Source organism: Drosophila navojoa, chromosome 2, assembly GCF_054131105.1.
Source record: "Drosophila navojoa isolate 15081-1374.11 chromosome 2, UAZ_NAV_1.0, whole genome shotgun sequence".
Lineage (NCBI taxonomy): Eukaryota > Metazoa > Arthropoda > Insecta > Diptera > Drosophilidae > Drosophila > Drosophila navojoa.
Genome location: NC_142890.1, coordinates 27,718,303 through 27,731,630, shown reverse-complemented (window position 1 = coordinate 27,731,630; position 13,328 = coordinate 27,718,303). Strand labels below are relative to the sequence as shown.

At 35.0% G+C, this 13,328-nt stretch overlaps 1 protein-coding gene and 1 long non-coding RNA gene across 2 annotated transcripts; one reads left to right on the top strand and one right to left on the bottom strand.

The window, feature by feature from the left end:
* Nucleotides 1–997: 997 nt before the first annotated feature.
* On the bottom strand, nucleotides 998–11,718 carry mura (ring finger protein murashka). The gene is made up of 7 exons (XM_089261630.1): nucleotides 11,414–11,718; nucleotides 5,982–7,344; nucleotides 4,654–5,034; nucleotides 3,403–4,592; nucleotides 3,154–3,338; nucleotides 2,976–3,088; nucleotides 998–2,782 (listed from the first exon to the last, which is right to left on the bottom strand). Exons 1-7 carry the CDS (start codon nucleotides 11,716–11,718, stop codon nucleotides 2,567–2,569), a joined length of 3,753 nt encoding a protein of 1,250 aa, XP_089117756.1. The 3' UTR covers nucleotides 998–2,566.
* LOC149092344 (uncharacterized) lies at nucleotides 6,559–11,892 on the top strand. The gene is made up of 2 exons (XR_016197011.1): nucleotides 6,559–6,677; nucleotides 11,407–11,892. It is a non-coding gene; the product is annotated as an uncharacterized LOC149092344 (long non-coding RNA).
* The last annotated feature ends 1,436 nt before the right edge of the window (nucleotides 11,893–13,328 follow it).

The following is a 13,328-nucleotide window of genomic DNA, read 5'->3' as shown; positions in this document are numbered from 1 at the left end:
CGTATAAAAGGTATTCAATTCATATCCATGTATATATATATATTCTTTTTTATAACGCTTTGTTATTTATTTTTATTTTAATTGTGACAAAAAAATAAACATTTTTTTTCTACTAATAAAATTCTAGAAAAGCACAACACCTTTATAATGGTCTTTTGGAAATACCATTTTTTCATTTATGTAGATTAAAAATAAATACACACACATTTTACATACATATATATAAATATGTATTATTATATATACTAGGTATCAAGATTTTTTCACTTTTATGCATAGCATTTAGTAAGGATTGAAAACATTATTGATTTTTTTGTGTTTTTAAGGGTTTCGCAATCTGAAAAAGTGTTCATCGTTGTTTTTCTTCTTGTTAAATAGTTTTTTATGCGAAAAACAAATTTGATTTTAGAGGTTTTGAGAGCCGTCAATATATGTAAATATATGGTTTCGCTATAAGCAAGTCATCTGTTTTTAGTACTGTCTGAAAATCTCTAATCTATGTTATATTCATATATGTATATACGGTTTATGTATGCTCTATATATATATACATGCAAGTGTCACAAAAATTCAATGCCATATAAGATGTGTGTTTATTTGTATAAAAAACGCTTTGAGTTAGTTTCAATGGTTTGATACGAATGGAGGGCAGGAATCATTTCAATTTACTTGGTAATTCTTTCTGTATTCTGTTTTATTAAGTATATGTATATAAACATATTGCTATTATATATGTGTATATTTTTAAAAACCGTACAGATTTACAGGCTTTGTAAATATCGTACACGTTATGCATATACATATTGTTAAGAAACACCATAATAATAGAAGAAAACTCTATATAGTTCCAATATATATAGATATTAATATATATAACTACATATTTGCATCTGATGCTCGGCCAGCGTGCTACTTTTAATAGACAAGTCACATTGATTCGAATTCAAGGAGGTTTTCGGTGTAAGTTATGTTATATACATATATATATATATATATATATATATATATGACATATAACAAAGAGCCTGGATAAACATGAAAAAGGCAAATCTATGAAACTGTGGAGCAGCCCTCGTCAATATGTATATATATATATATATATATATATATATATATATATATATATATATATATATATATATATATATATATATATATATATATATATATATATATATGGTTTAGCGAAACGCACACGTCTACGACAATACAGTTAAATAAGCCCACCAATATATGTATATGTATATGTATGTAGATCATATTATTATAATTATTATTATTACTGTATGTCTGTTGTGCTATCGCGCAATTTGTATATATATGTTCTTTCTGCGATTTTGTATTTTTTAGTTCATTTTTAGTCGATTTCAAAGATTGCTTATATGTTTCAAAGTTAGTTGCTTCGTTTATATTAGTGTAAGTATATATATATAAGTTTAAAACAAATATATTTAAACGATTGAAACGAAAAAATTGAAAGAGTTACATATTAGTTGATTTTAGTACTTTTTTTGCTTTCGCTTGCTTAGTGCAAAAAGAACTTCTTCAGTGGGTTCAGTTCGTACAATATACAGGATTTTCCAATAAGAACGCGCTGATCTTAACAGTTTACGGCGGCCATTTTGTGTTATGGAACACCATGTCCACCTTCAACTGTGAAAAACTTCCCATCCCTATTGAGTATATATATGCATATATATATATATATATATATATATTTTTTTTTTTAATAATTATTAAATTAAAATGCAATGCAAATATTATGTATGTATGTGTGTATGTATGTATATAAGAAAACATAAAGCATAAACAAATACAAATATATATTTATATATATTTTTTTTTAATTTTCAATTTTTTTTTTTTAATTTGAAGATATAGTGTTAATTAATGTGTATGTATGTATGTGGACAGCAACATTTTAAAATACACCATTTAGTAGAGATAATAGTAATGCTTTGTATACAGAGTATGCACTCAATTTTTAATAGATCTGCTACAATGTAATACACAAGGAAATTATAAGCACAGGCGGCAGTTGAGCCCAATTTGACTCAATTTATCTGATTTTTAATTTGCTCAGTAGTGCACAAAAAAGATAACAGTGTGATTATGAATTTTATGGTTTTGTTGAGTTTACTCATTTTCAACTTCTTCAATTTAACTATCGATGAGATATTATCGATAGTTGTGCATTTGATGTATGAAATCTTGGTGGTATGCATTTGAATATAATTACATTGTTAACATTACAATTTACTGTGTGTTGGTGTGTGTCTGTTTCTTCTTTAACCATTTACCGTTACTAACATACAACTACCGCCTAAGTAAAGTACTACGACAAGCTATTGAAGTGGTCTGGTTTAAAGGGGAAGCAATTTGGCAGTTGGATTCGTTGCGCGTTATATCAATTATTTAAAAAGGCTAACTGTGTGTATAAATGTTTGTTGTTTTTTGTGATTTTGTGTGTGCTCCATTTTTTTGCGGCACCTGGACGACGTGGCGAAAGCGTTTGGTTGTGGTACTTGTTATTGTTATTATTATTGTTATTGTTGCTGGTATTGCCCTAAGCGGCCTGGCTCTGCTGTGGATTGACGATGACGGCGGTGGCCGTGGCGGTAACAGTCGCTGACGCATTGGTGGTGGTAGCTGTGGCAATGTTACCATTTATTGAAGTTGTGGTAGTTGATCCCTGCGCCGAAACCTGCTGCTGCTGTTGATGATCGCCGCTCTCAAAATAATCGGAAGCGTTACCACGGCAGATCGGGCATGTTCGATTCGACTGCAAATATACAAAATCAAATGAATGGCTGACAAAGCTCAACACGAAATATCGATCAAATTGATACCATTCCTAGGCACACTATTTCAATAGGCTCTGTTGAACGGTTAATCAAGCGCCATTTGAGCATGCACCGTTAGGTGCTGACACTGCACTTAGAAGGAAGCAAGCATTAAACAAATATTTAACTTACGCGCAGCCATTTATCCACACACTTAGCGTGGAATTCGTGGGAGCAGGGCAATACGCGCAGCAACTGTCGCAGCTCGAAGTCACACATGCAGACCACGCAGGATGATTGATCGCCTGTTAAAGTTTATAATTAGATTACCAAAGAACTAGTAACGGGCACAAACATTAAATTTGTTTACCACTATGTGCATCTGGATTATATTTATAGCTGGGCAACTGATCAATTTCGTTGCGAGTTAGCCCGCGAGGCTTGGCCTCGCCCAAACGCTCAGCCAGGCTGAGCAGCGCCTCATAATTCTCCGTCTCATTGGTGTCCGCGGAGTTGAGATCGTGCTGGTTATACGGTGAAAGCGGGAACATGGCGCTGCAAAAAAATAAATGCAATAGATTAGATATATGAATTTTAATGATTAATTTCTTAAACTTACAGGAAATTGAGCAAGAAGCCCGGATTGATAATGCCAGCGGTGGTTTGGATTTGCACGGGCGCTTGATGAGGTGCCAGCGACTGCGGCGGCAGGACATGCCGGTGTGGTCCATGATTGGCCGGCCAGAAGCGCGGTAGGCGCCTGTGAGGCGGGAATGTGCGTCGCTCTGATGATATGATTATCTGCTGCGGTGCCGCTGCTGCCGACATTTGTGTGGCGTGTGCAGCAGCTGCTGCTGCCGCCGCGTTGGAATGTATATGCTGTGCAGCAGCCGCTGCAGCTGCAGCACTCATCGAGGCAATGTGTATGTGGCTCGGCATCTGATGCGCATGTGCATGTGGATGTGGATGAGGATGCGTTGCCTGGGAGCCCATTGGCACAGATGCTGCTGCAGCTGCGGCTGCTGCTGCAGCCGCTGCAGCTGCCGCCTGATGTCCGTCTAGATGGTGAGCATTGGGCTGTGGCTCCAATGTCAGATTAGCCACTGCAATAGCGGCCACATCACGTTGCTGCTGTTGTGCCGAAATCGTTGCTGCTTGGATCATGTGTTGTGCTGCGGCTGCTGCAGCTGCTACTTGTGTGGGTGTCGGCACCTGGGCTACCTGGAGCGGAGCAGCAGCCAGACCGGCAGGCGCTGCTGTGAAGGGTTGCGCATAAATGCCGTGCAGATGGCAAGGTGCCAGGCGAGCTTGGGCTGGCAACGGATACGTGCAGAAGGATGCCCAAATGGGCTCGTGACGCAGAGCCAGATTGAGGTCGACCATTAGCGAGGTGGGTGGCGGTGGCGGCGGTGCAGCACCTACTCCCTGCTGATGGCTGGGTGCCTGTGGTGGCGGCGGCGGTGCCTGCACCTGCTGCAATATGGCGCCCACAGTGCTGCTCGGAGCTGGCCCGCCAGCGTTGCCCACGGCCGGACCATTGCCAGCCAGATCCCACGGCGAGCGATGCGAGTGTGTGTGCTGATGCGGCTGCTGTTGCTGCGGCGCATAGTGCGCCTGTGGCTGCTGATGATGATGCATTGGATGGTAGTTCGGAGGCACCTGCTGCTGCTGCTGCTGCTGCTGCTGTTGCTGTTGCGAGTGATGGGGCTGTGGAGCGTATTGTGGATGTTGGATTTGTTGCTGCTGCTGCGTGGAGGTGGCCACATCGCGCAGTCGTGGTCGACGCAACGGCGGACTGCCCTGTTGCATCTGGATAAAAATTATTCGAATGGGAAATGTTTTAAATAGCCTACTCTACACAACGACTTACCATGACGCGCTGTGAGCGTCTAGGCTCCCAAATAGCTGGCGGTGATTGACTGGGACGACCCGAAATGCGGCGACGCTTGCGCGATGGACTATCCGAGTTGATGCCGTTGGGGCCGAGACCATTGTTTAGCGACAGCGTTGAGCCGGACAAACCGGAGCCGGACGGCACATCACCCATTAGGCCGGGCCCGGCGGAGGAGCCCGACGCAACATTGTTGTTAATTCCGTTGTTGTTGTTGTTGCTATAGCCATTGCTCATGTGCTGCTGATAGTGCTGGGCACCATTTCGACCATAGCTATTGCCGATTCCCCCATTGCGCATAAAGCTATAGCCATCAGCCCTATGATCCACATTCTGTTCCGAACTACCGTTATTAAAGTGCTGCAAGAAGTGGAAATATAATGAAAGGTGTGCATTGAACTATATGTCTATCCTGGAAAATACTCTGAACATCAAGCTACGGCTACGATAGTGCTAGTTGTAATAACTTTAAATTAAAAAGCCTTACAAATTTAACTTATCAATTTCAAAAATATTGAATTGAAAATATAGAAATAAGATCACAGATTATATAGTCTATAAATATGTGTAGAATATAGTGAAATAATATATAATATAAATAATAATATCTGTATACTTATACAATAATTATAGCATACAGTCTGTGAAATTATTATTGTCCATTTATAGTAGTCTATAAATGAATTTTTAGGTCTATATATCATTTTTAACATATGTATTTCGGTTTGAAGAAACTTATTTTGACTCATAATGCAACCATTTATTTTGTATAGATCAAATTATGAGTCGTTTATCTCGCTCTGTGCAATTAAATACTAATATCTGGAAATGGTCGAATCTATAAACTATAATGATTATCTTTTTTTTTTTTTTTTTTTACTTTCGTAGATTGATAGAGTAACTTGATATGTCACAACATAACGAAATGAATGATCCTTAGAATGTAAAATCAATTATTGTTTAATGTATGCATATCCATATGATGAAGGATATGTTCAATTGACGACCTACATGTTAATATTGAGAATTGGTTTGAGTCGTAACTCAAAAAAGTATTTCTTTACAGTCCTAATTATAGTCGTCTTTTAAAGACGATTTTTTATTTTAAGAGCCTTTCGAAATTTATTTGTAGATGGAATTGTTTATAGTTAGAGGCAGCTAAGTCAGATATATATTTAAATAGGGTTAGCTTTTAGATTGCTTATATATATGTATATCTATACCAATAACCTATGTATATATTAAATATACCTATACTATACATATAAATTTATATTCATATATATTGAACTGACTTGCTAACTCACATTATTGTTTGGATTTCTGTCATAGTTGCCATTGTGGCGACGACTGTTGTTGTTGTTGTTGTGGCCGTTGCCCAGATTGCTGTTGTTGTTGTTGCTGTTGTTGTGGTGTTGCTGATAGTCACGGGATAAAGCGGGGCAAGCGCGACGATAATTCATGTAGTCTAAATTGCTCATATTGATAGCATTATTGTTGTTGCTATTGCTATTATTATTGTTGTTGTTGTTGCGATTGTTGTAGATACGCTGGCCGTGATGTGGTCCTGCAGATCCTTGGCTATGACTATTGATGGATGCGTGGTTTAAATGAGTATCAGTCAATTGGTTGAGGTTTATCATAAGAAACGGCGGCGACAATTGTTGCAGTTGCATTTGTTGTTGTTGTTGGGTTTGAGATCGTCGTTGTCGTTGTGAACACAGTTGTTGTGGTTGTGGATGTTGTTGTTGTTGTTGTTGTGGCGCAGTTGATCCATGAGGAATTATATCGGTACAAGAATTGACATTCACAACATCAGTAGGAATACTATTTGTTGTTGTATTGGTTGAATTGAAAGTTGTTGCGGTTGTTGAATTTGAATTCGTACGTGTTAGCGGGAGGGATTGGCGATTAGTCGGTTGTTGTTGTGGTTGTGACAATGGTTGTGGTTGTGATTGGTGATATTGGTTGTTGTTGTTGCTGCTGTTGTTATTGTTGTTGTTGTACATGTGATGGGTGCTGTGATATTGATGATTATGATTGAAATTTTGTGGAAGGTGGTTGTGGTTGTGGTTGTTGTTATGCTGTTGGGCTGGTAAGGATATCAGGGCAAGGGGTGTGCTACGGCGTGTTGTAGGTGTGCTTGTGGGCGGGGCGGCAACAGTTAAACATAAGCGTGCTGGATTTAATCGAACAACGGACACGGACATTGAACCAAAAGCAGGAGGCACACTCGCAGCACTGTTGCACATATCAAAATAGCTGTTATAGCTGTGATTGACAATTGAACTCTGATTGGAGATTAAATACTGATTGGGATTGTGATTTTCATTGTGTTGAGTTCGTAAACTACTGCGATTACTGCTGCTATTGTTAACAGTGCAATTGTTGTCGTGTGCAATGTTGGTAATTGAATGATGATAGCTGTTGTGGTTAACATTACTGTTACTGTTACTGTTACTGTTATTGTTACTGTTACTGTTATTGTTACTGATACTGTTATTGTTACTGTTATACTGAGTGAGCTGGCTATGATGGACTTGTGACTGATGATTCTGTTGTTGTGAGGAGGCATTATGATTATGATTGAGGTTAAGGCTGTTGTTGTGATGATGCGTTTTGCTATTGTTATAAATACAAGTTCCGCTAGAATTACTTGTTTGTACATCGCTGGATTTTCGATTTAGGATTGCAATTGCGTTATGTTTTTGGATTTGGATTGTTTTTTTTTTTTTTTTTTTTTCAGATAATATGGTAATACATATAATAAGATATACGCATATAATATAATATATATATTCGATTTTACGAGATACATTTGAAAATTGTTCAATCAAATATGCAGTAGCAGTGTGGTGGTAGTATTAAAACACAACCCATATATAGTTATTTTTGTATGCATATACATGTACAGGTAGTAGGTAGTAGTAGTAGTAGTAGTGTATATATGCAGAGTGGTAGCCACACATATACGTTATTTATATAGTTTTTTTTATTATTATTTTGCAGTTTTTTTTCGGTTTTTTATGAAGAAGAAAGAAAAACGAAAAAGATAAAAATAATATATATGTAAATGGCAAAATGCAATAATTAGATTATTAGTTTAATATAGATATATATATATAATATATATTTATGTAATTATATAATATCAATATATACACACACATATAGTTTATAATAATATAATGGCAATGCGTGTATATGTAGCAAGAGTTTTGTTGCAATCATATAAGAATATTATTTAGTAATTATCTACATATACACACAAATGCAATATGCATTTAGTAGAAACAAATACGTACTAATTTTGCACAATTCTTTGGGTTTTTTTTTTTTTAATTCTTCTTATTGTTTTTGTCGTACTTATGCATTTTAAATAATTGTTAGTTTGCTATTTTATTTATTTATTTGTTTGGCTTTCGCTTCAATGCACACTACGCTTACAAAAAGAAATTAAAATATTTATCAAAAATATTACAACAAATGCGAGGAGTATCACAGTTTTTAGGACACTTTTCAACGCAACGCTTTCACTAGCTAAACATGAGATATATATATAGAGAGAGAGGCGTAGATTTATATGCACTTGTAAGAAATAGAGAGAGAGAGAAAGAAATAGATAGTGCTGTACATGCTCAAAAATATACAAAAGAGAACGCAAAAAACGTAAACCGTTAATCCAGCTTTTGAGGGAGCATGTATGCATGTGTTAGTGCGGCGCACTCTGACGAATCAGCTTTCGGGCACGCAATGTACGTAATCTCGTTAACGTAATGTAACGTAAGCACAACAGCATGCGTATGTAAGCTTAAGACAATATCTTAGGGTGACACAGATCGAGTAATCGAGCTGGGGTATACAAGATACTACTAAATTATATATATTATATATACGAACTGTATACATAATATATATAAATACACACATATATTCACACACACATAGACACAGCAGTTGGGTGGGCGTGGGCTAAAAAGCGCCAAAAAAAATTGTACGTTAACGTTTAACACTTACGCACTAATTGCAGATTGGTTGTGTCCAAAAAACTTAAGAGATGAAATCATATGCAATTATGCTAGATAGTAAACTATTTTTAATTTTTTTGGTTTCTTTTGCTTAACAGAGAGTGTGACAAAAGTTCAAAATTTTTATATAGTATATAATCGTTGCTTGGATTTAGAATATTGCGCTCACACACAATCACATATTGTATACAACTATGGATAAAAAGATATACGAAAGAAATGATAGTAACGCATTTACTATATATTGACATTTAGCTTTTTTGACGATTTTGCTTCCTCTGTTTTGGAGCTTCTATTTAGGTACATTAAAACTGTTTATTGAACATTCTAAGCCGCAGTGTGCATAATGCAAATAAATAAGTAAAACATTAAGCTGAGTTTCTTGATCATTAAATGTACATATATGTATATATAGTATGATTATTTAGTCAAATTTATCAGAGAATTTTTATGTATTGTTTACTGGCACCAAAAATGCAGTTAAGCGCTTATATAAATAGAAGTACACCAATCTATTAATTCTATTCAATAACAATCAATAAACTCAACTAAAATGCATTATATCATTCATTAAATGTTGAATTGAAAAAATATTACAACTAAGTATTTACTGTACGGTTTGGATAAAGAGGAAATTTTGTAACTAAATCGTTTTTAAATTTATATATATAATATATGTTGCTTGCACTTTGACGGTTGCAGTTATATAATAATCACATGGTTTTCAAACATCACAATATTTTTTTTTTTTTCAGAGTATTTAAAAAAGTTCAATTTGTAATTTTTTTTAGCATAAACGTTAAGCAAAACTATTCGCAAAAAAAAATGTAATAACCAAACACAGTTCGGAAAAAAGAATAAATGAAATATACAATCGCAGAGTAGACTAAAAAGTGTTATACAGCTGACTTAGCCGATCTATGAACTAGTTCGCCGTGTGGAACTAAATGTTGTATTTTTGATTTATCCGAGCCCAAAGTATGCATGAAAAACACTTACATCTATCACATAGTTCTAGCTTTCTCCGATTTTCAAAGTTGATGAATTCTCACATAACCTCGCTTTAAGATTAATTCTGTCGGAACTTGTTTGATTACATACATGGATATGAAAATGCGCTGTAATCATGAATGCGAAAATTGATTTTCGCATTCACAAAGACATTTTTGCATTGTAAGAAAGCTATTAATGTTTGTATAGCTATATATTATTAAAAATGTATTTTTCCATAACCGAAAAACCCTTTAAAGTACACAATACAAATTTACATACATACGTAGCATTAAACTAGTTTTGAAAAGAAAAGCAAACAAGTTATATGCAAACTCCAATTGCAAAGAGTAATTTTTGTTTGACCAACTACAGAAATTACGAGTTTGTACAGATCTGAATTTTGTTTGCCCGCGGCAAAGAAAATTGGTTTGTTTTGGCAAAAGTTGCAAAATAAATGTTGTTGTTGTTGTAAATTAATGATGTTGGCATGCTTGGTAATAGACCGTTAAGCGCACTTTACACAATATGTATGTACGAGAGAGTATGTAAAAGTATTTAGTAAGTACGATAAATTAAGAAGCTTGTTTTTGGTGGACAAAGAAACAACTACTAGTAAAAAACTTAGGACATTTGCTACGTATTAAGTTTTGCTCGTCATTTTCAAGTGCTCTTCATGCATTTGTTCTTGGATTTTTGTATTTTTTGTTAACGCTTGAAAATTCAAACAATTTCTGATAAGTTTTTAGATAAATGTTAATATATGTATCTACTATGGTATTTCGCCTGGTATGTATACATATTTGTAATTGAAGCGGTTAGAAAATTTACACACGGTACAATTAGGAATGAAGATTTTTTTTTTTTTTTAGCAGAACGAATATTTTGTTTTCTTTTTATATTTTAATGTAAATGCAAAAAGATACAACGATAATTAGTAGTTAGAGGTTATATATATGTGCCAATTGACGAAAATAAAAAATAACAAACAAAACAAAACATAAAGAAAATGTATAGTACGAAAGAGAGCAAAAATAACAAATGAATACGAGTTTTTTTTTTTTGTTTAAGTAGAGAGAACAAGAAAACAGCTGCAGCTGCGAACCACTGTGCAACACTGTCAAAGCCAGAGCGAGAGAGAACAGCAGTGTGTTGAAAAAGCTAGCTGCGCTAACTCCCACTCTCTTGCGATTCCCGAGCCTGCAGCTGTTTTGTTGTTGATGCAAGCTTTTTTTTTCTTTTTTAAGTGCTTCGAAAATTCAACGGTAAAAGAGGCCAAAGAAATGTTTTTGGCTGGGCTTTGTATGAATATTGATTTACTCTTTACTCTTTTTTTATGGACAACACGCAATTAATTACAAAATTCTCCCTTTACCCTAAAAGCGATTTTTATAACTGTGGTGTAGTTACGTAGAAGTAGTTAGATATATATTTATAGAGAGAGAGAGAGAGACAGACAGATATAGATATAGATAGAAGAGTAGAGAAAACTGTTCTATAGTTGTCGTGGGGAGCGTGGGGAACGAGTAACAGGGATGTTGTTATTATTATTATTTTTATGGCAGATCGTAGGCAATTATAATACGGTGTGGGATTACGGCGGGATAGAGGGCATTTGGATAAGGGGGTACTTCAAATTCGCTTTTATGTCACTTAAAGCTAACGTAATTTGCAAATATTAATTGGTATTTTTTATATACCACAAGCTGCTTAGCTCTTACCAATTCGAATTTCTGCCATCGATTGCATCTTTGTTATTGTTGGCATTGTTGTTGCTGTTGTTGTTGTTGCTATCATTATTGTGGCGATTCAGATTTACATTGCACCAGGGACTATGACCCGGCACAAGGCCATTGTTGTTGTTGTTTCTCTGCGGCTGCTGCTGTTGTTGTTGTTGCTGCTGCTGCTGCTGACCATGCGGATGCGGGGAATAGAGCATACGGCCACGATGCGAACGGGCCGAGGAGGAATTGCGAGAAAATGGCCGCCGACTGTTGCCCGAATGATTCGCATTGGAGTTCAGCATGTTGCGGCTGCTGCTTGAGACTTAACTGTTGTTGGTGTTCTTGTTTGTTTATTTTGTATTCTTGTTTGCTCAAACGTTTGTCTGTCTCATTTATAGCTGGAAGGAAAACGTTTGCTTTTTTCAAAAATAAAGTTGAACTATGATAAAGCCGCGCCCGCGTTCCAGTACACAAAAGCAATAACAACCAACAAGCCAACATGCTCAACAAAATGATTGATTATTATAAAATAGGATTCAAAACCAAAACAATACATAAGAGAGCACAAAACATTTATGGATAGAGGGATATTTATTTACTAGTACTTACTGAGGAAAACAGCATTAAAGTGTGTGTTTATATGGGTGTGTGTGTGTGTGTGTGTGAATATGTAAAGAAGATAGCGTATATATGCATGTATGTATATAGAAGAACATCTATTTGTATAGATATTTTTTTCTTGTTCATAAATAAAACAGCAAGAATTTGAGTTTGATTTTTAACAGTGTAGCTTTAATAAGATTTTGTCAATATTATTAAATAAATAAATGAGTGAATAATACGTGCTTGGTTAGTCTTCTGGGTAACTATATAGAGTACACAATATGCCTGATTTATGCGATTAATAATATGAGGAAAAAACTCTTGTCATACATTGCTAATAGTTATATATATATAAGGCTTGGGTATGGGTGTATGTGTGTGAAAGTATGTATGATAACATAACAAAAGGAAACAAAACATATTAGTAAGTATTCTCATTTGGTTTTTTTTTTTGTCGATTACAAAACTAGTTAGTACTCTATTGATAACTTCGTACTTAAGAGGGTAGAACAATTATCTTAACGGTATTTGTATAAAGTATATATAGTATTTAGTATATATATATACATATGTATTAGAAACACAGCACAACTTTGAGAATATATTAACTTATCTTTAAAGCTATTACAATGGCTTTTCAGCTATCACAGTGACACACGATTTTTCAACAAAAAAATCTGTGAGTATTTACTATTATGGAATATTAAAAAAAAAAATGTTATTTGAAAATTAATTAAACCTAAAAGTTTAGATTCCATACGATCTTCTTTTTGTATCCAGTGATTGCTCTTTTGAAATAAATTTTTTTGTTCTATATTATGTTTTTCTATATCTTGATCTAAGGATGAATGGGCAACGTAATTCTTCAATATGATCGAAAAGCATAAAAGTTTCTAGAAATGCTTTCTCATATTTAGGCATTACTTCTACTTAAGTCATCTATAGAGTAGATCAAAAGCTATTAAATTCTTCTGCTTTTCTTTTGTCCAAACTAACTAAGATTCGCACGATTTCTGAAGCTGATCATACAACTGTTACCCATAGACGGAAATATTTCAATTATCTTACACAACCAAAGTGGGCGTTAACAGTGATCGATAACAAAACTTGACACGTTTTATAAGCTTTCAATGTTTGCTTTTCTTTGCTGATACCCTAAGTAAACAAGATACATAATTTCACACATATATATTTATGTATATATATAACAGTGCCCATATCGCCAACAAATACGATTTGGTAAACGGATGTAACAATCTATCAAAGCTGTACTGTAATATTTATATACATAAATGCATGTACGTATCTG